Genomic DNA, 27,933 nt, shown 5'->3' with positions numbered 1-27,933 from the left:
TATTTGTTTTTTGAAACCAGGGTTTGCTTTTCACTGGCGCTTTATGAGGTGGAAGGGAGTCCCATGCACCCATGGCTCTGTATAATACTGGACATTTCCATTTCCTTGTTCTGGACCTGGGGACTGTGAAAAGACCACTGGTGTCATGTCTGGTGGGGTAAGTGCTTGTGTCAGTGCTGTGTGTAAGTTGACTATGTAAACAATTTGGAATTTCCAACAAATTAATGTTTCTTACAAAAACAGTCAGTCTTTCCTCATCTCTCAGCCAGGAGAGATTGGCATGCATAGTATTAATATTAGCCCTCCGAGTACAAGGAAGAGCAAGACATGCCGCTCTGTTCTGGGCCAGCTGCAGCTTAACTTGGTCTTTCCTATTAATGTATTACATGTACCTTTGATTCTTAAGTAATATAACTTACAAACTTAGTACAGAATCCATATATCATAACCCAAACAATGTATAGTTTCAACATATACATAAACTGTTGGTCCTTCAGTTGAGAACAGCAGAACATTTTTCAAGCCCATCCCTCAAGTTCAGCTGTTTAGTTGAAAAATGAATTGTGGCTATTGTTCTGTAATGTAACTGGGTTCACCACAAAACAAAGTGTACATGAAATGCAATACCCATGTCTTTTCGGTGTATTTATAACCTATTGTTCATGTTGTGCCCAAGAACATCCCTTAGCCGTGTGTATTACTGATAATCCATGGGTTCTCATGCCTTATTGCTTAATTCATACTTCATTATGTTATTAATCCTATTTTTCATTTTGTTTTCAAATGATCTATATGCACAGCTTGCTAAAGTAGTCTTTAGAACAATACGGTCGTGAAACAGAGCAGGCTTGATAAGTTGGCACAATCGTGGGCTTTGTGCTTTGGCTCTCTGCATGTTATTTTTAAACAATTTGCTAGCCCTCCTATCAGCTTGCATCTCAGACTTGAGTCCAGTGTCTGCTCTCAATAGCCTTCTGTATAAAGACAGAAAAGAGCCCTTCCCCTGTCCCTCTACCCCCTCACTCTCTCTCTCTCTCCCTCTCTCTTTCTCTATGTGCCTCTCTCTCTTTCACACACTGTGTCAAGTCCCCTGACAGGGAGCCTGATCACGTTGAGAGTTGAAAGTGGAGGAGGAGGGTGCCAGAGACATCAGGTTTGCATAATATACAGAGAGAGAGAGCACCTGCCAGGTGAATGGGCTTCTGAGCGTTGGGCTGTCATATGTAATGATAAGGAAAGTACTGGACCATGTGGTGGGGTTGTGACAGCATGTGCGATCCAACGGGAGCAGGAAAAAGGCACCAGTGGACCGGACAGCTCTTCTTATACTCACTGCTATACACTCTGAGGAGAAACAACCGTCCTAGGTTTCAACTTCAGTGGCATTTTTAATCTAACTGCAGTTGCTGGATTTATGCACAAAAGGGTAAGTGTTATTTTTCACAAAGAGAATCACAGATTTGTATATTGAAATGTATACTACAGACCGATTTATGGTTCTCAACAGTGATGTAAAGTACTTCAGTAAAAATACTACTTAGGTTGTTTTGGGGGGTATCTGTACTTTACTATTTACATTGTTGACAATTTTACTTTTACTCCACTACATTCAAAAATCAAATATGTACTTTTTATTCCATTACATTTTTCCTGGCACCCAAAAGTACTCGTTTCATTTCAAATGCTCAAGCTGGACAGCAAAATGGTCCAATTCACACCTATCAATATAACGTGTTGTCATCTCTACTGCCTCTGATCAGGCAGACTCACTAAACACAAATACTGCATATGTAAAAAATTGTGCCATCTGGTTTGCTTAATATCAGGAATTTGATCTATAGCAGTATGACAATTGATTATTTTTTTCACAACTGTACATAAGTACTTTTTAAACCAGATACTTTTAGACTTTTACTCAAGTAGTATTTTACTGGGTGACTTTCACTTTTACTTGAATCATTTTCTATTAAAGTGTCTTTACTTTTACTCAAGTATGACAATTTAGTACTTTTTCCACCACTGGTTCTAAATACCTATTTTTTTTGTCTTATTCTTTGACATCGGTATAATAGAATGATCATAATGTGCAACTAAAATATCTTATCTCAAGTTTGAGTTCTGAAATTTGGGTTGAAGAAAATTGTTTCAAATGATAGAGCAGCCAATATGGCCTGTTACAGAACTGATAATACTGTTACACTATACTCACTGGTTCTAGGGGGCCTAGGCTTGCCTAATTGTTCTGTAACCTGACTACCCAGCAAACATGGCCCTATTGGCCCCATTTGGGTATTTGGTGGGAAGGGTGGGCAGGGGCTTAGCATGGGCTTAACATGGGCTAGCCCACAACAACCCCATCAGCCCAACATGGGCTAGCCCTGCATGGGCTTTCCCCATACCAAGCCCACACCAGTACAACACAGGCTAGCGCAGTGGTTCCCAACCTTTTTCAGTTACTGTACCGCCAAGTACATTTTGCTCTGCCGATTAGTATCCTTGAAGACTAGCTGTCGCCATAGAGCCCCACAGTGGAGGTGTCATAATACCCATCAAAACGAGCGGTCAAACAGGGAAATGATTCCAAATGGTTTTCCACCATTCAATTTTCCCATTTTAGAAACACTTAAAGTACGGGCTTTGTTTTGTGTAGGCTTACCCTGGCATGACATTTTGATAACCATGTAAATCTCTCTCGGACAAGGTGACTTATATCAATATATTTGGCTCTATTTACTCTCATATTCAAAAATACAAATTAGCATCAAAGTAGGCATCAAATCACTGCAAGCTCCTGCACGTCATCTCTAACGGACACCTTCGCTAACAGGTATTGTGTCAATTTAAAACCTGCACAAGACATTTCACAGAATTGTCCATTTAAAGAAACGTAGCCAATTTATTAATTACTACATTTAGCGAACATTAGATAGTTAATCCAGAAATTCTTACCTAAACCTTGATGGATTCTGGGTTCTAACTCCTAAACTTGGAATAGGGTTAATTATCAGGTATCCTATTGAAATATTGAGTGCTTAGGTTTAGAGGGGCTACACCAGAAGTTAATGGTTATCTGTAGGAGGAAAGTATATGGTGGGGGCAATTAAGCTTGGAATGTACAGAGTGTAGGGAAAACGATCACATGGCAGGCATTGATAAAGGGAGAGAGTCATGGATTAGTGATGAAGGGGGTCGAGGGCAGGTCAGGTCACGTTAAGGGAGAAGGAACAGTTTTTAGCTTGCATCACTTAATTTCCTGCCTAGTAACAGAGATGTAGTATTTGGAGAGAAGGAGGAGATTACACCTCAAATTGGGGTACATATACCACCGCTATTGTGAACATGTTTTTTTTTCGGTTCAGCTGTTCGATCCTTTGGGGGACGATAAACTTGCTGTTAGCTTTTGTAGTGTCAGCCGAGTTCTTACTCTGATAATTAGAACCTAACAGCCTCGATTCGGCAATCTCGTCCAGGTCATCATGGCATTTGTAGTTTTTTACGATAGACAAATTAAGAGCTAATTAGCATTTGGGGGTAAAAAAAATCCTTTATGGGAAAATGAATGGTTGAAAATACGATTGGAACCATTTCCCTGTTTGACCGCTAGGTTTTATGGGTATTAAGACTCATACTATGGTACTCTATAGGCATCGGCAAACAGGGATCCTAATAAATCAAATCAAACCCTCTCGTGCATTTAAAGCCTACAGTCTCATGAGTCTGCTCAAGTACCCCCTGTGGAAAGGCCAAATACCGCCTGATTAGGAACTACTGGCCAAGCGGGAACCAGCCCAACATGGGCCAGGACCCCACCAAATCCAACAAGGGCCAGCCCACACCAAACCAAACAAGGGCAAGGGATAGCCCACACCAAGCCCAGTTACTTCATAATGTAGAGGCGTGGACTCATTAGAATATTTGGGGGGCGTGGTTTGCAAATACCACAATTCATGTTGTTAAGTTTTTAAAAAATGCTGACAGAATACATTCAAACTAAATGAGGGTTTGGAACATTAAAGCCAATTATCTTGGAATAATCTTTTTTCAGATAGAACCTTATAGTTCTAAGTTCAGAAGATACAGTTGAAGTCGGAAGTTTACATACACCTTAGCCAAATACATTTAAACACAGTTTTTCACTAAACATTTTAAGAATGTAAAACGTCAGAATAATAGTAGAGAGAATTATTTATTTCAGCTTTTGTTTCTTTCATCACATTCCCAGTGGGTCAGAAGTTTACAAATACTCAATTAGTATTTGGTAGCATTGCCTTTAAATTGTTTAACTTGGGTCCAACATTTAGGGTAGCCTTCCACAAGCCTCCCACAATAAATTGGGTGAATTTTGGCCCATTCCTCCTGACAGAGCTAGTCTAACCAAGTCAGGTTTGTAGGCCTCTTTGCTCGCACATGCCTTTTCAGTTCTTCCCACAAATGTTCTATAGGTTTGAGAACAGGGCTTTGTGTTGGCCACTCCAATACCTTGACTTTGTTGTCCTTAAGCCATTTTGCCACAACTTTGGAAGTATGCTTGGGGTCATTGTCAATTTGGAAGACCCATTTGCAGCCAAGCTTTAACTTCCTGACTGAGGTCTTGAGATGTTGCTTCAATATATCCACATACTTTTCCATTCCTCATGATGCCATCCATTTTGTGAAGTGCACCAGTCCCTCCTGCAGCAAAGTACCCCCACAACATGATGCTGCCACCCCCGTGCTTCACTGTTGGGATGGTGTTCTTTGGCTCCCCCTTTTTCCTCCAAACATAACGGTCATTATGGCCAAACAGTTCAATTTTTGTTTCATCAGACCAGAGGACATTTCTCCTAATAGTACGATCTTTGTCCCCATGTGCAGTTGCAAACTGTAGTCTGGATTTTATATGGCGGTTTTGGAGCAGTGGCTTCTTCCTTGCCGAGTGGCCTTTCAGGTTATGTCGATATAGGACTTGTTCTACTGTAGATATAGATACTTTTGTACCCGTTTCCTCCAGCATTTTCACAAGGTCATTTGCTGTTGTTCTGGGATTGATTTGCACTTTTTGCACCAAAGTACATTCATCTCTAGGAGACAGAACACGTCTCCTTCCTGAGCGGTATGACAGCTGCGTGGTCCCATGGTGTTTATACTTGTGTACTATTGTTTGTAAAGATAAATGTGGTACCTTCAGGCGTTTGGAATTGCGCCCAAGGATGAACCAGACTTGTGGAGGTCTACAAAAAAAATTCTGAGGTCTTGGCTGATTTTGATTTTCCCATGATGTCAAGCAAAGAGGGACTGAGTTTGAAGGTAGGCCTTGAACTACAGCCACACCTCCAATTGACTCAAATTATGTCAATTGGCTTATCAGAAGGTTCTAAAGCCATGACATAATTTTCTGGAATTTTCTAAGCTGTTTAAAGGCACAGTCAACTTGGTGTATGTAAACTTCTGACCCCCTGGAATTGTGATACAGTGAATGATAAGTGAAATAATTTGTTTGTAAACAATTGTTGGAGTAATTACTTGTGTCATGCACAAAGCAGATGTCTAACCAACTTGCCAAAACTATAGTTCATTAACAAGAAATTTGTGGAGTGGTTGTGACACGAACTGGCTCAAAGCCCGTAACAAAAGGGAGACAACTTGGAGATAAGGAGTAACAAAATACATATTTATTAAATACAGTAACTAAGTACAATATACAATGGTGTGTAATCAGTAGTGTAAGTGAGTGTTTTGCATGAATTAATGTGATAATGCAGGGTGTTGAAAGATGCTAAAGCAAACAACCAAGAAACACAACAAAATCCGTAAAGGTGTCTGCGTGGAGAGAGTCTCCCTCCATGAATGGGGAAGTGCTGTATTTATCCTGGGACACACCGGGCCCAGGTGTTTCCCATGTAGCGGACAACCCTCCCAACTCCGCCCACCAACACCCTAACAAGGAAAACAAGAGCAAAGAGAGAATACTGCAGACAGAGTGGGAGGGTCGTCACAGTTGAACGCGTTTTAATGACTCTAACCTAAGTGTATGTAAACTTCCGATTTCAACTGTACTGTTACTGAGAGTGTCGTTCCAGTTTAAGTGTTCTGTTGTGAAGTCAGCAACATCTTTTAATTTAATCATCTTATTAAATTATGTACAAAACATTATGTACAACTGCTCTTTCCATTACATAGACTGACTAGGTGAATCTAGGTTAAAGCTATGATTTCTTATTGATGTCACTTGTTAAATCTACCTCAATCAGTGTAGATCAAGGGGAGGAGACAGGTTAAAGAATGATTTTTAAACCTTGAGACAATTCAGACATGGCCATTCAGAGGGTGAATTGGCCCAAAAAATATTTAAATGCCTTTGAACGGGGTAATGTAGTAGGTTCTGGGCACACCGATTTGTGTCAAGAACTGCAACGCTGATGGGTTTTTCACACCTAAAAGTTTGCAGTGTGTATAAAGAATGGACCACCACCCAAAGGACATCCAGCCAACTTAACACAACTGTGGGAAGCATTTTTTTTTCACCTTTATTTATCCAGGTAGGCAAGTTGAGAACAAGTTCTCATTTACAATTGCGACCTGGCCAAGATAAAGCAAAGCAGTTCGACACATACAACGACACGGAGTTACACATGGAGTAAAACAAACATACAGTCAATAATACAGTATAAACAAGTCTATATACGATGTGAGCAAATGAGGTGAGATAAGGGAGGTAAAGGCAAAAAAAAAGGCCATGGTGGCAAAGTAAATACAATATAGCAAGTAAAACACTGGAATGGTAGATTTGCAGTGGAAGAATGTGCAAAGTAGAAATAAAAATAATGGGGTGCAAAGGAGCAAAATAAATAAATAAATAAAATAAATACAGTAGGGAAAGAGGTAGATGTTTGGGCTAAATTATAGGTGGGCTATGTACAGGTGCAGTAATCTGTGAGCTGCTCTGGCAGTTGGTGCTTAAAGCTAGTGAGGGAGATAAGTGTTTCCAGTTTCAGAGATTTTTGTAGTTCGTTCCAGTCATTGGCAGCAGAGAACTGGAAGGAGAGGCGGCCAAAGAAAGAATTGGTTTTGGGGGTGACTAGAGAGATATACCTGCTGGAGCGCGTGCTACAGGTGGGTGATGCTATGGTGACCAGCGAGCTGAGATAAGGGGGGACTTTACCTAGCAGGGTCTTGTAGATGACATGGAGCCAGTGGGTTTGGCGACGAATATGAAACGAGGGCCAGCCAACGAGAGCGTACAGGTCGCAATGGTGGGTAGTATATGGGGCTTTGGTGCCAAAACGGATTGCACTGTGATAGACGGCATCCAATTTGTTGAGTAGGGTATTGGAGGCTATTTTGTAAATGACATCGCCGAAGTCGAGGATTGGTAGGATGGTCAGTTTTACAAGGGTATGTTTGGCAGCGTGAGTGAAGGTTGCTTTGTTGCGAAATACGAAGCCAATTCTAGATTTAACTTTGGATTGGAGATGTTTGATGTGGGTCTGGAAGGAGAGTTTACAGTCTAACCAGACACCTAGGTATTTGTAGTTGTCCACGTATTCTAAGTCAGAGCCGTCCAGAGTAGTGATGTTGGACAGGCGGGCAGGTGCAGGCAGCGATCGGTTGAAGAGCATGCATTTAGTTTTACTTGTATTTAAGAGCCATTGGAGGCCACAGAAGGAGAGTTGTATGGCATTGAAGGGCCAGAAGTATACAGAATGGTGTCGTCTGCGTAGAGGTGGATCAGAGACTCACCAGCAGCAAGAGCGACATAATTGATGTATACAGAGAAGAAAGTCGGTCCAAGAATTGAACCCTGTGGCACCCCCATAGAGACTGCCAGAGGTCCGGACAGCAGACCGTCCGATTTGACACACTGAACTCTATCAGAGAAGTAGTTGGTGAACCAGGCGAGGCAATCATTTGAGAAACCAAGGCTGTCGAGTCTGCCGATGAGGATGTGGTGATTGACAGAGTCGAAAGCCTTGGCCCGATCAATGAATACGGCTGCACAGTAATGTTTCTTATCGATGGCGGTTAAGATATCGTTTAGGACCTTGAGCGTGGCTGAGGTGCACCCATGACCAGCTCTGAAACCAGATTGCATAGTAGAGAAGGTATGGTGAGATTCTAAATGGTCGGTAATCTGTTTGTTGACTTGGCTTTCGAAGACCTTAGAAAGACAGGGTAGGATAGATATAGGTCTGTAGCAGTTTGGGTCAAGAGTGTCCCCCCCTTTGAAGAGGGGGATGACTGCAGCTGCTTTCCAAACTTTGGGAATCTCAGACGACACGAAAGAGAGGTTGAACAGGCTAGTAATAGGGGTGGCAACAATTTCGGCAGATACTTTTAGAAAGAAAGGGTCCAGATTGTCTAGCCCGGCTGATTTGTAGGGGTCCAGATTTTGAAGCTCTTTCAGAACATCAGCTGACTGGATTTGGGAGGAGAAATGGGGAAGGCTTGGGCGAGTTGCTGTGGGGGGTGACCGGGGTAGGAGTAGCCAGGTGGAAAGCATGGCCAGCCCTAGAAAAATGCTTATTGAAATTCTCAATTATTTGAGTCAACATGGGCCAGCATCCCTGTGTAAAGCTTTTGACACCTTGCAGAGTCCATGCCTTAACAATTTGAGGCTGTTCTGAGGGCAAAGGGAGTGGCTAAGTTCTTTCTTTCTTTTTACCCCTTTCGTGATATCCAATTGGTAGTTACAGTCTTGTCCCATCGCTGCAACTCCCGTATGGACTCGGGAGAAACACGACCCTGCTAAGCGAAACAGCTTTTTGACACACTGCTGGCTTAACCCGGAAACCAATGTGTTGGAGGAAATACCGTCCAACTGGAGACTGTGTCAGCGTGCATGCGCCCGGCCCACCACAGGAGTTTCTAGAGCACGATGGGACAAGGACATCCCGGCCGGCCAGACTCTCCCCTAACCCGGACAACGCTGGGCCAATTGTGCGCCGCCTCATTGGTCTCCCGGTTGCGGCCAGCTTCGGCACAGCCCGGGATCAATCCCGGATCTGTAGTGACGCCTCTAGCACTGCGATGCAGTGCCTTAGACCGCTGTGCCACTCGGGAGGCCCAACCTACACACAATGTCCCATAATGACAAAGCAAATACAGGTTTTTAGAAATGCTTGCAAATCTATAAAAAATATAAAACAAAAATACCTTATTTACATATGTATTCAGACCCTTTGCTATGAGACTCAAAATTGAGCTCAGTTGCATCCTGTTTCCATTGATCATACTTGCGATGTTTCTACAACTTGATTGGAGTCCACCTGTGGTAAATTCAATGGATTGGACATGATTTGGAAAGGCACACACCTGTCTATATATAGTCCCACAAGTTGACAATGCATGTCAGAGCAAAAACAACCTTCCAACAGGACAACAACCCTAAGCACACAGCCAAGACAATGCAGGAGTGGCTTCGGGAAGAGTCTTTGAATGTTCTTGATTGGCTCAGCCAGAGCCTGGACTTGCACCCAATTGAACATCTCTGGAGAGACCTGAAAATAGCTGTGCAGCGATGCTCCTCATCCAACCTGACAGAGCTTGAGAGGATCTGCAGAGAAGAATGGGAGTAACTCCCCAGATACAGGTGTTCCAAGCTTGTAGCGTCATACCAATACTCAAGGCTGTAATCGCTGCCAAAGGTGCTTCAACAAATTCCAGGGCCAGCTCTGTCCTGACACCCATTGGTCGGCCAGCCCAAGTGGATTATTGTTCGTTGTACAAAAGGATGGCGAAAATACATATTTACAGTTGAAGTAGTAAGTTTACATACACTTAGGTTGGAGTCATTAAAACTCATTTTTCAACCACTCCACAAATTTCTGGATAACGAACTATAGTTTTGGCAAGACAGTTAGGACATCTACTTTGTGCAAAGTCATTTTTCCAATAATTGTTTACAGACAGATTATTTCACTTACAATTAATTCACTGTATCACAATTCCAGTGGGTCAGAAGTTTACATACACTAAGTTGACGGTGCCTTTAAAAAGCTTGGAGAATTCCAAAAAATTATGTCATGGCTTTAGAAGCTTCTGATAGGCTAATTGACATCACTTGAGTCAATTGAAGGTATATTTGTTGATGTATTTCAAGACCTACCTTCAAACTCGGTGCTTCTTTGTATGACATCATGGGAAAATCCAAAGAAATCAACCAAGACCTCAGAGAAAAAATTGTAGACCTCCACAGGTCTGGTTCATCCATGGGAGCAATTTCCAATCGCCTGAAGGTACCACATTCATCTGTACAAACAATAGTACGCAAGTATAAACACCATGGGACCATGCAGCCGTCATACCACTCAGGAAGGAGATGCATTCTGTCTCCTAGAGATGAACGTACTTTGATGCGAAAAGTGCAAATCAATCCCAGAACAACAGCAAAGGACCTTGTGGAGATGCTGGAGGAAACAGGTACAAAAGTATCTATATCCACAGTAAAACGAGTCCTATATCGACATAACCTGAAAGGCCGCTCAGCAAGGAAGAAGCCACTGCTCCAAAACCGCCATAAAAAAGCCAGACTACGGTTTGCAACTGCACATGGGGACAAAGGTCATACTTTTTGGAGAAATGTCCTCTGGTCTGATGAAACAAAAATAGAACTGTTTGGCCATAATGTTTGGAGGAAAAAGTGGGATGCTTGCAAGCCGAAGAACACCATCCCAACCATGAAGCACGGGAGTGGCACCATTATGTTTTGGGGGTACTTTGCTGCAGGAGGGACTGGTGCACTTCACAAAATAGATGGCATCATGAGGAATGGAAAAGTATGTGGATATATTGAAGCAACATCTCAAGACCTCAGTCAGGAAGTTAAAGCTTGGTCGCAAATGGGTCTTCCAAATTGACAATGACCCCAAGCATACTTCCAAAGTGGTTGCAAAATGGCTTAAGGACAACAAAGTCAAGGTATTGGAGTGGTCATCACAAAGCCCTGACCTCAATCCCATAGAAAATTTGTGAGCAGAACTGAAAAAGTGTGTGCGTGCAAGGAGGCCTACAAATCTGACAGCTACACCAGCTCTGTCAGGAGCAATGGGCCAAAATTCACCCAACTTATTGTGGGAAGCTTGTGGAAGGCTAACTGAAATGTTTGACCCAAGTTCAACAATTTCAAGGCAATGCTACCAAATACTAATTGAGTGTATGTAAACTTCTGACCCACTGAGAATGTGATGAAAGAAATAAAAGCTGAAATAAATCTTTATCTCTACTATTATTCTGACATTTCACATTATTAAAATAAAGTGGTGATCCTAACTGACCTAAGTCAGGGAATTTTTTACTAGGATTAAATGTCAGGAATTGTGAAAAACTCAGTTTAAATGTATTTGGCTAAGGTGTATGTAAACTTCTGACTACAACTGTACATTGTGGAAACTGAGGAATTTAACTAAAAAAACAAAAACTGTCACGCCGAGAGGCTCTATAGCCACCTCTCTCTCAAGGATTGACTAATTTGGGCATTGGCAATGATTGTGATGGTGTGCATAGCAACTTAGCCCTCACATTGAATGTTTTCCTGAATGTCTCTGTTTGGGGTTCATTGCCATGAATGTTTTCATGCACAGTATGTCAATATGTGCTTAGGTGACTGAAGATTATGATATCATTAGATAATGGATACATTACTGCTTATACGATTTGTGGAGAGAGTGACTTTTACCATTGCCCTTCACCATACAATTCCATTTGAATGGGGTTGTAGACAAACAGAAAGTATTCACACTCCTTTTTCCACATGCTGCTATTACAAAGTGGGATTGGATGTCATTGTCATTGTTTGTCAACCATCTGCACAAGATACTCTGTAATGTCAAAGTGGAAGAAAAATGTGAACATTTGTTTTTTGTTTAAATCATGAAAAATAAAACACTAATATGTCCTGATTAGATATCTTGATTAGATATCTTGATTAGGTAAGTACTCAACCCCCTGAGTCAATACAGCGATTACAGGTGTGAGACTTTCTGGGTAAGTCTCTAAGAGCTTTCCACGCCTGGATTTTGCAAACATTTGCCAATTATTATCCTGTAAAACTCCCCAGTCCTTAACGATTACAAGCATACCCATAGCATGATGCAGCCACCACTATGCTTGAAGATATGGAGAGTGGTACTCAGTAATGTGTTGCATTGGATTTGACCCAAACATAACACTTTGTATTCAGGACGAAAAGGTAATTGCTTTGCCACATTTCGTTCTGTATTACTGTATTTCTGTATTGTGCCTTGTTGCAAACAGGAAGCATGTTTTGGAATATTTTTCTTCTGTACAGTCTTACTTCCTTTCACTCTGTCAATTAGGTTAGTATTGTGGAGTAACTACAATGTTGTTGATCCATCTTCAGTTTTCTCCTATCACAGCCATTAAACTCTGTAACTGTTTTAAAGTCATCGTTGGACTCATGGTGAAATCCCTGAGCGGTTTCCTTCCTCTCCGGCAACTGAGTTAGGAAGGACGCCTGTATCTTTGTAATGACTGGGTGTATTGATACACCATTCAAAGTGTAATTAATAACTTCACCATGCTCAAAGGGATATTCAATGTCTGTTTTTTTTCTCCCATCTACCAATAGGTGTCCTTCTTTGCGAGGTATTGGAAAACCTCCCTGTTTGAAATTCACTGCTATACTGAGGGACCTTAAATATAATTGTATGTGTGGGGTACAGAGACGAGTTACTCATAAAAAATCATGTTAAACACTATTATTGCCCACAGAGTCCATGCAACTTATTATGTGACTTGTTAAGCAAATTTTCACTCCTGAATTTATTTAGGCTTGTCATAACAAATGATTGAGTACTTATTGACTCAAGACATTTCAGCTTTTCATTTTTAAATAATTAGTATAAATTCCGACTTTGACATTATGGGGTATTGTGTGTAGGCCAGTTACAAAAACATCTCAATTGAATCCATTTTAAATTCAGGCTGTAACACAACATAATGTAGAAAAAGTCAAGGGGTGTGAATACTTTCTCAAGTCACTGTTACTTCTTAGCTCCTACCCATATCAGACAATACTTGGTAGATACAATATACCACATGTAACATTACGCAATAACAGACACCTGCCCAACAAAGGTGTGCATCCTTCCCAGAGCCAGAGTAAGAGCTCAGCCTAACGAAGCACACATCTATACCAAGGTCCATTGGCAGGTTAAACAGCTCCATGAAAAGATCCCTGATTCAGGGGGACGAGCGCTTAAATGTCTCCCATATATCCCAGTGCCTGGGCTGACTCTTAGGGAAGGCAGAATGCCCCCTCACATGCCTCTATAATGGTCCCGTCATGGAACTCCCAGACAAAGGAGCAGAAGACATAGCCCCATTTTCAACTCCATCACTGAGTGACCAGCAGCCACAGAACGTTTTCTTTTCCACCAAAAAAAACAACCATGTATCACACAAATGTCTGCAAAATGGTGATGGTGATTCTAGCTGATGTTAGACCTAATTGTTCACGGAAGATTTCAGTATTGAGGAAACGTCAAACTTCAACAAAGCCGTGGGAGCTTTCTGTCAAATAAAGAGCATTTTGATACAGATTTGGTTTGTCTTTAGTATAGTTGCTCGAGCATGCTCTAGGTTGCAACTGGGTGACCCACGTTACGTACTTAATGCTGCCAGTTTGTTCTGGGTCACTGTGCAGTCCGATCTGATTTCAGGCTGCAGGTTGAATGGCTGCAGATCCGTACTGGATCACTTTCCAGCCCTGTGCATTATTCATCTAAGGGACAGATGACACAGAACCACAGGGTATATCAGTCCGTGCTGTTGTGTGGCTACACCGTGCCTGTGTTCAGAGTAAAGGTGTAGCTGCAGCACTTTCAAAAGCATGCAGGTACAACGCTTTATAATTGGAAGAATAGGTGTGATCCCTCACAATGTCTTACAATAAGACTTTTACAATGTTAAGCCTGTCTTATGTATCAGAATGTCAACTTAAATGAGGATACATTCTTGAGTACAGCTTTGATGATTTGGTGCTGGGACATGTTTCTTCTTTGGACAATTCCCCATTGCACCTTTATCAAGGAATTGCATGAAGGATGCAGTGTGTGTTCAAATGATCAATCAATCTACATTTCTTGCCATTCGCTCAACATAAACCTAGTAGTTGTTTCATTACCAAAGGCACACAATGTGCTCATTGGAAACAACCATTTGACTGAGCTGAGACGTGTGTTCCCAAACAATTAGGAACAGGAGACAGTGGATCCAAGTGACTAACAGACTTCATGTCAATGAAAAAAAAGGGGAGTTTGTTGATTTCAGGACTGTCAGCCTATTGTTTTGGTACACTGTGGATAAACTTACACTGCTTTTTTGTTTCAGATAGCCCTCAATTTGGGACCATGGTTGTCAAACAGGGGAGGCAATGGAGGTCGATGTGCAAAGGCCTTGTCCTGGGTACCCTACTTACCAGCTGTATGATCCTGCTCTACTGCCTTTCTGCTCCACAGGTCCACTTCAACCTGCCCGAGTAAGCCCCTTTTAGACACTTTTTACCCGGGGAAGTTGTTGGGCATCCTTTGCAGTAAATATTGCATCAACAACATTCAGTAGCAATATATATGGTATACAGATGATACAGATTGCTTTATTTGCCACATGAATGGTGGTAATAGGCTACTATGAGAGGCAAAATGAGTTTTGGGTCCTCTATGTCATTGCATAATGGTAAATCAGATCATATTTGTGATTTGATGTGTTGTGCTGTACACTACCTGTCAAAAGTTTGGGCACACCTACTCGTTCAAGGGTTTTTCTTTATTTTGACTATTTTCTACATTGTAGAATAATAGTGAAGACATCAAAACTACGAAATAACACATATGGAATCATGTAGTAACCAAAAAAGAGTTAAACAAAGCAAAATATATTTTACATTTGAGCGTCTTCAAATTAGCCAACCTTGCTGTGATGACAGCTTTGCACACTCTTGGCATTCTCTCAACCAGCTATTCTGAGCACTTGTTGGCTGCTTTTCCTTAACTCTGCGGTCCAACTCATCCCAAACCATCTCAATTGGGTTGAGGTTGGGTGATTGTGGAGGCCAGGTCATTTGATGCAGCACTCCAACATTCTCCTTCTTGGTAAAATAGCACTTACACAGCTTGGAGGCGTGTTTTGAGTCAGTGTACTGCTAAAAAACAAATGATAGTCCCACTAAGCGCAAACCAGATTGGATGGCGTTTAGCTGCAGAATGCTGTGGTAGCCATGCTGGTTATGTGTGCCTTGAATTTTAAATAAATCACTGACAGTGTCACCAGCTAAGCACACCCACACCATCACACCTCCTCCTCCATGCTTCACGGTGGGAACCACACATGCAAAGATAATCCGTTCACCTACTCTGCGTCTCACAAAGACACGGCGGTTGGAACCAAAAATCTAAAATTTGGACTCATCAGACCAAAGGACAGATTTCCACCGGTCTAATGTCCATTGCTTGTGTTTCTTGGCCCAAGCAAGTCTCTCCTTATTATTTGTGTCCTTTAGTAGTTATGTCTTTGTAGCAATTTGACCATGAAGGCCTAATTCATGCTCTCTCCTCTGAGTGTTGAGATGTGTCACGAACTCTGTGAAGCATTTATTATAATGAACTTATCCTTAAAGTCTTAAAGTAATGATGAACTGTTGTTTTTCTTTGCTTATTTGAGCTGTTCTTGCCAAAATATGGACTTGGTATTTTACTAAATAGGGCTATCTTCTGTATACCACCCTTACCTTGTCACAACACAGCTGATTGGCTCAAACGCATTAAGTCAGAAAGAAATTCCACAAATTAAGTTTTTACAAGTCACACCTGTTAATTGAAATGCCTTCCAGGTGAGTTCCACATGAAGCTGGTTGAGAGAATGCCAAGAGTGTGCAAAGCTGTCATCAAGGCAAAGGGTGTCTATTTGAAGAATCGCAAATATAAAATATATTTAGATTTGTTTAACACTTTTTTGGTTACTACATGATTCCATATGTGTTATTTTATAGTTTTGATGTCTTCACTATTATTCTACAATGTAGAAAATATAAAAAAATAAAGAAAAACCCTTGAATGAGTAGATGTGTCCAAACTTTTGACTGTTACTGTATGTGTACGCTTGCTCTCCATAGGGTGCCAGTGCCTTACTCCTGCGCTCATCGGCCGGCTCAAGCCCACGCCTCACCACTCAGAAATGGCTCCCAGTATGCCACGGGACAGACGGGCCTCTGCACTCCCAAAGTGGATGTCATGTTCATGAAGACCCACAAGACGGCCAGCAGCACGCTCCTCAACATCCTCTTCCGCTTCGGAGAAAAGCACAGGCTCAAGTTTGCCTTTCCAGACAGCCGTAACGACTTCTTCTACCCATCCTCATTCCAACGCTCCCAGGTCAAGGACTACAGGCCTGGCATGTGCTTCAATATCATATGCAACCACATGCGCTTCAATGCACCGGAGGTGGCCAAGGTGCTCCCCACAGACACCTCCTACATCACCGTCCTCAGAGACCCGGCTGAGCTCTTTGAATCCTCCTTCCACTACTTTGGCCGCCTGGTGCCCATGACCTGGAAAATACCAGGCAAGGACAAGGTGGGGGAGTTCCTGCGTGACCCCCGCCACTACTTTGACCCTGATGGCTTCAACTCCTTCTACCTCAAGAATCTTCTGTTCTTCGACTTCGGGCAGGACAACACTCTGGAGCTGGGCGACCCGAGGGTGGAGGAAGGCATCCGGGCCATCGCAGGCTGCTTCCAGCTGGTCATGCTGGTGGAGCACTTTGAGGAGTCCCTCATCCTGCTCATGGACGCCCTCTGTTGGGAGATGGATGACCTGCTCTTCTTCAAGCTCAACGCCCGGAAGGGCTCCACCGTGTCCAAACTGACCCCAGAGTTGAGGGCCAAGGCCCTGGAGTGGAACGCCGTGGACTGGAGGCTTTACCAACACTTCAATGCCACCTTTTGGAGGAAGGTGGAGGCATACGGGCACCAGCGGATGGCTGACGACGTGGCGGAGCTCCGGAGGAGGAATGCAGAGATGGCGGCCGTCTGTATTGAGGGAGGGCATGCTGTGGATGCAGATAACATCCAGGAGACAGTCATGCAGCCCTGGCAGCCCATCGGGGAGAAGTCCATCATGGGCTACAACCTGAAAAAGAACGTGGACAAGGCCCACCTCAAGCTGTGCCGTAAGATGCTCACACCCGAGCTGCAATACCTGACAGAGCTGGGGGTCAACCTGTGGATCACTAAGCTGTGGGGACATGTGAGAGACATGATCAACTGGTGACAAGCGGGTGACTGAAGGGTGATTTGAGAGAGAGAGAGAGAGAGAGAGAGAGAGGCATATGTGGCCTGAGAGAGAGAGACAGAGGCATATCCGTGGCGAGAGAGAGAGAGAGAGAGAGAGAGAGAGGCATATCCGTGGCCTGAGAGAGAGGCATATCCGTGGCCTGAGAGAGAGAGAGAGAGAGAGAGAGAGAGAGAGAGAGAGAGAGAGAGAGAGAGGCATATGTGGCCTGAGAGAGAGAGACAGAGGCATATCCGTGGCGAGAGAGAGAGAGAGAGAGAGAGAGAGAGGCATATCCGTGGCCTGAGAGAGAGAGAGAGAGTGAGAGAGAGAGAGAGAGAGAGAGAGGCATATCCGTGGCCTGAGAGAGAGAGAGAGAGAGAGAGAGAGAGAGAGAGAGAGAGAGAGAGAGGCATATCCGTGGCCTGAGTGAGAGAGAGTGGGAGAGAGAGAGAGAGCGAGAGAGAGAGAGAGAGAGAGTGAGAGAGAGTGAGTGAGAGAGAGAGAGAGAGAGAGAGAGAGAGAGAGGCATATCCGTGGCCTGAGAGAGAGAGAGAGGCATATCTGTGGCCTGAGAGAGAGGCATATCCGTGGCCTGAGAGAGAGAGAGAGAGAGAGAGAGAGAGAGAGAGAGAGAGAGGCATATCCGTGGCCTGAGAGAGAGAGAGAGAGAGTGCGAGAGAGAGGGAGAGAGAGAGAGAGAGAGAGAGAGAGAGAGAGAGAGAGAGAGAGAGAGAGGCATATCCGTGGCCTGAATGCCTGCATAAGGTCATAAGGGGGTTTGTTTAGCACAGCCTCCTCATGGAATGATGAACTCTTCCTATGTGTCAGCAGTATTGACTTGTTTGCCTAAATGGAAAACTCCACCCCAAAACTATCTTTTGGTATTTGTTTCATTAGTCCATTGTTGATATTGTCCCAAAACGTTTTGCATGTCAGCATTTATTTAACCAGGCAAGTCAGTTAAGAACAAATTCTTATTTTCAATGACGGCCTAGGAACAGTGGGTTAACTGCCTGTTCAGGGGCAGAACGACAGATTTGTACCGTGTCAGCTTGGGGGTTTGAACTTGCAACCTTCCAACCAACCACTCTAACCACTAGGCTACCCTGCCGCCCCATTACAGCTAGTATGATGCATTTCGAATCATATGATGCTGTGTTTTGCAGAATATGATGCAAAATGCATCCTACCAGCTGTATTTCTGTATCTTGAAAACTTGATCGCTGACAAGCAAAACATTTTGGGACTATATCAACAATGCAGTGCTTAATTTGTAAATTGGTAGGTGCCAGAACAGTGTGCCAGAGAGGGGGGTGACTTGCGGGGCTCTGATGTACCAGAATACATGAAGAAAAAAAATCACCTTTATAATAAATTCCATGCAGCATTATCATAGCTTTTGCTACTGGCATAGAGCGGTAGAGAAGAAGCGCTTGCATAAATTCTACATATGGGGGGGGGAAAATGGAGCTTAGTGTCCGTGAAAAATGTGGCCTTTTATTAAAACATTGAATGAAATTAATTATACATCATATTAGATTAATGGAGACTTTAGCATACTATTTTTAATACCTCACGAATGATCGAAATGACAGGCAACTTTGACACGGAGAATCTGAGATCACTAGAAATGAGTTTGTCTTGAATTCATCAATAGCCTAGGCCTGTGTGTGCGGGGAGACACATAGTATACAATATGAGGAGGAAATTATAGTCCTAAAAAAGCTTTGCAATTTCACTGTCTCTCGCTGCTCACTCGCCGGTGATGGCCGATGCACTCGTGCCAAAAAGCGTATCTCTCTTGCTTTACTTTGTAAAACAATGCTGTTGTCTCAATATGCCTATTTGGAAGTTGATAACAGGTTAGCCTTCTTTTCAGCAGGATCCATTTTCTTTCCAACCTGTGTTTTCCCGCGATTGTATTTGAAATATTGCGAAATGCCTGTTTTGGCTGCATGCTGTTTGTTCACTGAAAGATTTTCCGCGCGTTCCGGACTGTAGGCATGCCTTTGCGGTTCGGCTACACACAATCCACACCTAGCCAGCATTTTTTTTATAAGCTATTGATCCTCTGTGGGTGAATTATAGTTTTACTCCTGATGTAGTATACAGAATTGTTTAATGTCTTCCTGAACAGACAGCGGTAATTCTTCAGCGTTGGCAAATGTAGGCTATTTCAATCTATCAGTGTTGCTGCGGCACCTCCAGCAACCTTCCTGTGGCTATGATTATATAAGGAAATAAATTATGAAGTGCAAAGTGTAAGGAAGTGCTATTTCTTATGCAGGTGACCAGCCTACTGCTATTACATTGCTATAACTGAGACAACGTATTTTCACAGTAAAACATGTTAGGTCCCATACAGGATAGCTCCCACACCCACACACACAGCACACACACATTACACACACTAACTGCCGAGGACACACAGATAAGACATACACCCACACATTGGGAGGAAGAGACAGCCTTGACTTGCAGAAACCAGCGCACACACCTAATCTCCTTTTTAGCTGAACATTGTGTGGCAAAGAACAAGACTCAGAGGGATGACGGACGGCCCAACAGGGCCAATCCAAGAAGACTACACCTCAGCCTGAACCAACCCGAAGACCCGATCTTCTAGAATCAACCTACTTTCTGTTCTGTATATGAGACATGTGCACTCTGTTATCTGCGCTCTTTTCTGCTGGTTCCTTAAGAACCGAATGAAATGGGCCCGTATACGTTGTACCAGATATCTTTACTCATAATTAAACTGTCACTTGTCATACAATAGACCACCTTGTCTGAATCGATCCTTGACCGGCTCACCCTCCTACATATCCCATTATTAACAGAAACTTGGTAGCAGAGGATGGTTTACTAACGACCCAGTCCAGAGTGGTTGATGTGGGTGTGAGGGGGCGAGTTGGTGAAAGGACGGTTCCCGGAGGACAGGTGAAAACCATTCGGGGGTGGACAACAATTCTGCTCAACTCGGGAAACTGATCTCTGGTCGACCACAAAATAAGGTAAGCAAAACCTGTTTTATCAAACTTTGCATATTGTCGAATAGTCATACCAAATTACGATCAGTAGTACCGAGTGTGGGTAAGAATTTTTGTGTAAATTTTATATAAATAATGGACTTGAAATTGACAGTGAAGTAAACATATGTGGTAATTAGAATATCCCGATAGTCCGGCATGAGAACGGTCCGGTGGCAGACACCGGTAAGGGATGAGTAGTAGTTAGAATATTCCGATAGTCCGGCATGAGAACGGTCCGGTGGCAGACACCGGTAAGGGATATTTAGTAGTAGACCTAATATTAATAGAATATTCTGATAGTCCGGCTGTGAACGGTCTGGTGGCAGACACCAGTAAGGAATAAATAATATAGTCTAGGATAGATTTTCACCGATAGTCCGGCTAGTGACCGGTCCAGCTGTGTCTGGTAAGGTGGTCTATTATTGAGTATTGATGTGACCAGGATTATATTCTATGTATAAGTGATATTCGTTCGGGCGTCTGAAAAAGGGCGTGATCAGTTTTATCATTAACATCTGAGTATGATTCGATCATTCATCTGCAAAAGATAAATCCAATTAGTGTTTTAGATAGAACCAATAGCCGGTAGTGTCCGGTGAGGTTAAAATCCAATAGCTGGTAGTGTCCGGTGAGGTGTCTACAATAGATTAATGTATGATTAAGATATGTTGGACTGAAAAGTCCGCTTTGTGTTGTGGCCAGAATGAATGTGATAAATGTACTAATGTGTGATGTCATAGAATAAGATGTTCTAATTGAACAATTGTGTTTAAAACTATGTCCATGTAATAATATTTGTGTGTTGACTATAGACTAAATGTAAACGGCGTTTCACAAGTCCCTGATATTATTACCATTATTTAAAATTATTGTGAGCAAAGTATTTCCTAAATTCAAAAAAAAAAAAAAAAAAATATATTATCCAAATTGTTAAAACATAGTTTATGTTGATAATCATTTCCTGAATTGGTGGCTCGTGTTTAATCATTAAAACATTATTGTTTAAAATTCTGGATATATGACGGAGAGGCTCTGAGTTAAGACAGAGTACGAGTAATAGTGTCTCCTAAGAATACATCACTGGCACGAGCCAGTGACGGGCTAAGTATATCCAAAGAGTGTACAAAATATTTCTAAAAAAAAACACGTCAAATCAGCACCTAAGACAGGTGGAGGAGAGGTTTGGCATTACACACAAGTTTGGCTCTGTGTATAGGCCGCAATCGCAGGGCCTTGTGGAACGCTGTAATCAAAATCTGAAAGCTAAGATAGCTAAAGTGTGTGCAGGGACCAAATTGACCTGGGTGGAAGCCCTGCCCCTGGCACTGATGGCCATGAGGTCCTCACCAGGTGCAGGGACACATCTTTCACCCCATGAAATAATGACAGGTAGAGTAATGCCAGGGCCACCAAGAGAGGGAGGTCATATGCCCCCTCTTGATGTGCACCAGATAGGGATGTCTGACTATGTGAAGAAATTGACGGAATTGTCTGCAGCTCTCTCCAAACAGATACACCGTGTCGCAGAGGGGGAGCTGACTGACGTCCCGGAACAACCAAGGGTAAAAGTTGGGGACTGGGTAAGGATCAAGGTCCACAAGAGAAAGTGGGCTGATCCCAGGTGGACTGGACCGTACGAAGTGAAGGAGGTTACTTCACACTCAGTCCAGGTCAAAGGTAAATTAGGCGCACCTTGGCACCACCTGACACATTGTACACCAGCCCCAACCCCTGCCAGAACTCTGGCTGAAGTAAGAAGTGATTTACTCACATCCAATTCGAATTCAAATTCTGACATCCCTCCCGTCTGATCATGTGGAGGAGACTCCCATCCTCAGATGATAGGGACACTAGAGTAGCACCATGGGCTAGAAGGGCTAGGAGACCATGGGAAAGACTGGGTTGTTCTGGCCCATTGTTTGTCCTAATTATAGTCAATGTTGTTTTGACATTGGGAGTAATGATATGGGCAGCCCAGCGTATAATCACTGACCAGGAACAGACTACCCAGCTAAACATCACCAATGCTTCAATATTCTCGGATACGCATGTTCTGTCTAAACGTCAAGTTCAGAATAATGACTTTGAGTGTACTGCAGAATTGATTAGGTCAGCTACTCTGTGTATCCCGCCTAACGCTACTACCACTGTTATACTTACCTGGGGTGTTATTGGAAGCCCAGGTGGCGGTTATGGTACTCATGCAATCAGTTGGTCTAGATCAGTGTGGTACATGACAGAAGGGGGGTATAATAAATGGACGTGGAAGAATTTAGTGGCAGAGACTGGTCCTGACTGGTCTAGCTGGACAGTGCATCAGATGGCACTCCTGTGGCGGAGCAGGTTGACGTTAACTAAAGTTACAACTGGTTTGAAATTGGTAATCAAACACAGGGAAGATGGTATGACTTATGACCTCCATTGTAACTTTCCTTTGTGGTCTGATCAGCCTCATTGGAAAGCCATTTGGATGGAGAATCTAGGGTAATTTGTAATACTGATATTAAGGTAATTTAATACAAAAAGGCAGTGAAATTTACATTATAGTGTCATTATATTTTCTCTGATGAACGTGGTGTGAAAATTTAGCTAGGATAAGTTTTATTTATGGTAGACTCATGTTAAGTATTTGGGACATATTTTGAGCAAACAGGGCAGGGAAGAAATTGAGATATTTGTGTTTGGTTTTAACACCTGTATATAGGGGGTGCCATTTGAATATTTAATTTGTGGTCATGGGTAATACGGTTTGTTTTTGTTTTTATTTTTTAAGGTAAATTAATTATAGTGGGGTTTAATTAACCTATATAAGGACTTTAGAAAGTGCCACCATAGACATGTTTTTCTATAAAAAAAAAATCCATGAGTTTAGATAAAGCCAAACAGTGAGACATTTAGTTCAAATTTGGAAACATGAGAAAACGAGCTACAGACAGATAAGGGGAAAAGGCAGACAGAAGAGCCCTCCCCTGCACTGCAGAGACCTTGAAGGTTGGAGAGCAGAGAGGATAAGTTTTACAAGGGAGCCAGGACGAGCAAAGATAACAGAATGTGTAGATAACAGTTACTGAGTGGAGACAAAAGGGAGAATTGGACATGTGGAAAATGAAAGGGGCGCTCCTACATGATAATGTCAGAACAGAAGGATAATATACTAATCTTACCTAAGTCATTATTTAGAGTAGGTAAGGTTGTTACCTGGGCAGAGCCAGGTATCAAAAGGGGGATGGGTAAATTGTGGTCTAGGATAGGATGGGGCCTATTGGATAAGAAACTAAAGATATAATCAGATAAAACATATGAGACACTGTTTGTTAACCAAGCCTGTATGTCCAGGATTTTATGCATTACAGGTGAACTACAGGTGAAGTCACTCAATCCAGTCCCAGAGGCTTGTTGGGGGGACCATACAAGGACTCCTGGTGACAGCTAGCTGAAAGAGCTACCCGGATTCATATCGCACGGGGGAGGGTAGGACACATGACACTGTCGAACAAAAAACAGTGTTCGAGAGGAGAACTGGAATTAACAGAATTCCGGGGGCCATCTCTCGAATGAAGTAACCCTCCCTGTCCTGTCACCCCTGTTTTTGTTCATAGAAGTGAAGATGTGTCTGGCTCTTGCTAGTGATGTGTTCTCTGGGAGAGGGTGGGGCTTTACAGGAGTGTCAGTGTACCTGTGTAATGGGGGAGGGTGTCCATATGGGGATTACATGATAACCAACTTGGGACAATTCTAGGATTGGAGAAGAGGGTATTCTTATAGCATAGGGGATCCCACAAAGGTGGATAGGTTTTCCATCATATGGGGAAAACCTGGTAGCACTGTTGAACTTTGTAAAGGTGATGAAATCCTACTAACCATCAAAACTATTAAGCTCTCTGATGCAGGCACTTACACCCTCGGACTACAAAGGACCGGGACAGACACGATGGGTGTGTTTTCTATTAGGGAGCTGCCAAAACCAGAGGTCCCAGACGAACCAGGGCCAGACACACTCCTCTACCACCCCTGGACCGAACCTGCCACCTACCACCACTGTGTTAAAAAATCCTATTCAGGTAATTAATGTTAGAGACTACACAGCTATTGATCAATTAGGCACTGAGACTGGGTTTGATGGTAGGGACAATTTGTGGCTGTCTTATATGAGGTACACAGCTAAAACCCTGAGAAGAAAGGACTGCACTATTTGTAGTCATGCTAGACTTGTTCTGGCTACACACCCATTTGCTATAGGAGAAGGAGAGGGGTGGTTGTGTATTCTGAGAGGTTTTTACCAGGTTCAGCCCAATTCAACTCTCTGTTCCTCTTTGAGCCTTGTGTTTCCTACAGTACCTCCTCATCGGGCCCCTTGGGGTGTTAAGGCATATGGGGGCAATTACAGTTGCATCACGGGTACAGGTAGTGGCATGGACTATGGGAGATTGCCTGAAGCTGATTGCAGCAGTAACATAACCATTTATGCCACTTGGCCAGTTACAGGCCTAAACCAAACTAGTGGTCTGGCTGATGTGTGGTGAATATGTGGACCCAAAAGAGTACTGAGACCCATTCTTAGAGGAGACTGGCAAGGTACGTGTGCTCTGACCAGTTTGATAATTCCACTGACCATTGTTGATGTTACTTCTGAACAGCTGTTGGGTTCTGTATCCAGGGGACCTGAAAACATTCCATCCCATGGGAGACATAGATGTAGTGCTCCATGGACAGAGGATGTAGTTGACATACACACTAACCTGTTGGGAGTGCCAGTGGGGGTTCCTCATGAGTTTCAGGCCTTGGGTAGGAATGATGGACTCTGGCACTTACTACCTATTATAGGTCCAGCCATAGTGGATGCTAGACAGACTGCATGGATCAGTTATATCTACTATAATCAACAGCGTTTTGTGAATTACCCCCGTGATGCACTCACTGGTCTGTCTGAACAGCTTGAGGCCACATCTAGGGTTGCCAGACAGTCTGCAAGATGTTCGGTGAACAATGTTGCACGTATATTCCTAATAACACCACTCCAGATGGTGGTATAGCTAAGGCCTTTAATGGGCTTGGTGCATTATCTGCTGAGATGAGGACCATGGCGGGGGTGGAGGAGTCTGGACTGTTCTTTTGGTTGGGAGCCTGGTTTGGTAAGTACACTGGTATGGTGGTTACTGGATTTCTGACCCTAATTCTTGTATTTGTATTATTGATGTGTTGTGCTGCTTGCATCATACCGTGTTTTAAGAAGTCTGTTACAGATGTGACTCTAACATGTTTAATCCCATTAATGACTACGGATAACCCCAGTTGTAATTGCTCTGCCTGGGATGCTGTCTATCCCATGACTAAATCTACTGCTAGGAAACCATTGTTTTCCAACAAGGTTGCCAGGGCACATTTCACCTGTGTCAAAATGACGGGAGGCGGTACTAATGTGGGACAGGTTCCTGGGAATTGGTGTCTGGATACAATCAACATTGTTGGGAGTTTCAGTCCAATATCCAGAGCAGATGTGAGGTGGTGGTGTGGCAACACTGTCCTGTTTGATAAATTACCCTCCAATACTACTGGAAGCTGTGCACTTGTTACTCTCCTTTTGCCTGTTTCTATCTACCCTACAGAGGCTGGAGACCTCATCCTTAGGGTCCAGAGGGTGAACCCTGAATATTGGAGTGGACGTTCCAGGCGTGCCACCACCCCATCTAGTGGTGATCCGACGTACATAGACGCCATTGGAGTCCCAAGGGGAGTTCCTGACGAGTACAAGTTGGTGGATCAGGTGGCAGCTGGGTTTGAGTCCTCCATTTGTTGGTGGTGCACTGTTAATAAAAATGTGGATAGAATACATTCCAGAATCGCATTGCAGTGGATATGCTACCGGCAGAGAAAGGTGGAGCTTGCACTATGTTTGGTGAACAGTGTTGTACTTTCATCCCTAATAACACAGCCTCCGATGGTAGCTTGACCATAGCCCTAGAAGGTTTGAGGACTCTTAATGGTAAAATGAAATCTCATTCTGGGATTGATACCTCAATGTGGGACTCCTGGATGAGTGCCTTTGGTAAATATAAAACCCTGGTCTCCTCCATTTTGGTCTCCATTTCGGTGTTCGCGGCCATTTTGGTTCTCTGTGGATGCTGTTGCATTCCATGTATCCGTTCCCTCACCACTAGGGTTATCTCTAGAGCTATTGACCTTTCCCCCCTTTCCCAGATGTTTCCTCTGCTTGCTAATGACCTGCCCGAATTTGAGGATGAGGTTGAGAGTGCCTACTAGGTTTTGTTTTTCTTTTCATGAAATGCTATGACTGCTGAAATAAGGGATAATGAGTGACACCCTAGTGGGTGTCAAAAAAGGGGGCTTAAATTTCACATCATTTTCTTTTGTTCTGTTTTTCAATGAGCTGTTGTTCTCTTTTGGCATGAGGGTTGCAAGTTCCTAGGTGGCTGGTAGCCAATCTAGTACATAGTGGGATCGAATGGAGAACATGAAGGTATTTTAAACTTTGTAATTGTTAGCCTAGTTTATGTCACATCTCTTAGGAGATGTGAAGAGAGGGAATCACAAAACTTTTCCTTCTGGGAAAAGTTTTCTTTTTGTGTCTGGATATAGTTAGGTTGTGTCACGTCTCTGGGGAGACGTGAAGAGAGGGATTTGTAAGGAAGTGCTATTTCTTATGCAGGTGACCAGCCTACTGCTATTACATTGCTATAACTGAGACAACGTATTTTCACAGTAAAACATGTTAGGTCCCATACAGGATAGCTCCCACACCCACACACACAGCACACACACATTACACACACTAACTGCCGAGGACACACAGATAAGACATACACCCACACATTGGGAGGAAGAGACAGCCTTGACTTGCAGAAACCAGCGCACACACCTAATCTCCTTTTTAGCTGAACATTGTGTGGCAAAGAACAAGACTCAGAGGGATGACGGACGGCCCAACAGGGCCAATCCAAGAAGACTACACCTCAGCCTGAACCAACCCGAAGACCCGATCTTCTAGAATCAACCTACTTTCTGTTCTGTATATGAGACATGTGCACTCTGTTATCTGCGCTCTTTTCTGCTGGTTCCTTAAGAACCGAATGAAATGGGCCCGTATACGTTGTACCAGATATCTTTACTCATAATTAAACTGTCACTTGTCATACAATAGACCACCTTGTCTGAATCGATCCTTGACCGGCTCACCCTCCTACATATCCCATTATTAACAAAAGCTGGAGAGAAGAGAGTTGAAGGTTCATGTCTATCAGAGTAGAAAGACGGAGAGAGAGAGGTCATAGAAAGTGAATCTCATTTTAGTTATGTAAAGGATACAGTCGTGCTTCCTTCTCTCACCACAGCAATGGTCACGCGTTGGTATAGGGCACAATGTTGGGCAAACCATAAACCCGGGCCAGCCCAACATGGACACATTCTTAGAATATCAGGCACGTTTTCTCATTACGTTTTTTTTACGGGGCAGGAGTCAAAGTTGAATTAACTCAGATTGCTTTTATTATATTTTTTACATTGTAAACAGTGAAAATAATTGTTCATGCCACAAGATGTACTGGATCCTGGCAAATGGGTTCTGGAACGAAAATGTTAAAAACGGAGAAGTGCCAAACCTGTTCCAACTGGATCCG

At 43.1% G+C, this 27,933-nt stretch overlaps 1 protein-coding gene and 1 long non-coding RNA gene across 4 annotated transcripts; both read left to right on the top strand.

The window, feature by feature from the left end:
* The first annotated feature begins 25 nt into the window (after nt 1–25).
* Nucleotides 26–18,725, top strand: gal3st1a (galactose-3-O-sulfotransferase 1a). Of its 3 annotated transcripts, none has more exons than XM_021620982.3 (3): nt 26–157; nt 14,329–14,476; nt 16,109–18,725. In XM_021620982.3, exons 2-3 carry the CDS (start codon nt 14,349–14,351, stop codon nt 17,262–17,264), a joined length of 1,284 nt encoding a protein of 427 aa, XP_021476657.1. In that variant the 5' UTR covers nt 26–157; nt 14,329–14,348; the 3' UTR covers nt 17,265–18,725. The 3 variants fall into 3 exon arrangements, with proteins under 3 accessions (XP_021476657.1, XP_021476656.1, XP_021476658.1); XM_021620981.3 differs by lacking the exon at nt 26–157 and adding an exon at nt 936–1,426; XM_021620983.3 differs by lacking the exon at nt 26–157 and adding an exon at nt 1,109–1,426 and having other exon boundaries at nt 14,333–14,476.
* Nucleotides 18,726–19,949: 1,224 nt separating this feature from the next.
* Nucleotides 19,950–27,459, top strand: LOC118940280 (uncharacterized). Its single transcript, XR_005036817.2, has 2 exons — nt 19,950–20,281; nt 21,797–27,459. It is a non-coding gene; the product is annotated as an uncharacterized LOC118940280 (long non-coding RNA).
* The last annotated feature ends 474 nt before the right edge of the window (nt 27,460–27,933 follow it).

Source organism: Oncorhynchus mykiss, chromosome 11 (assembly GCF_057628025.1).
Source record: "Oncorhynchus mykiss isolate SJ-2025 chromosome 11, ASM5762802v1, whole genome shotgun sequence".
Taxonomy (NCBI): Eukaryota; Metazoa; Chordata; class Actinopteri; order Salmoniformes; family Salmonidae; genus Oncorhynchus; species Oncorhynchus mykiss.
The sequence above is the reverse complement of the archived record's forward strand: the minus strand, read 5'-3'. Positions and strand labels throughout refer to the sequence as shown.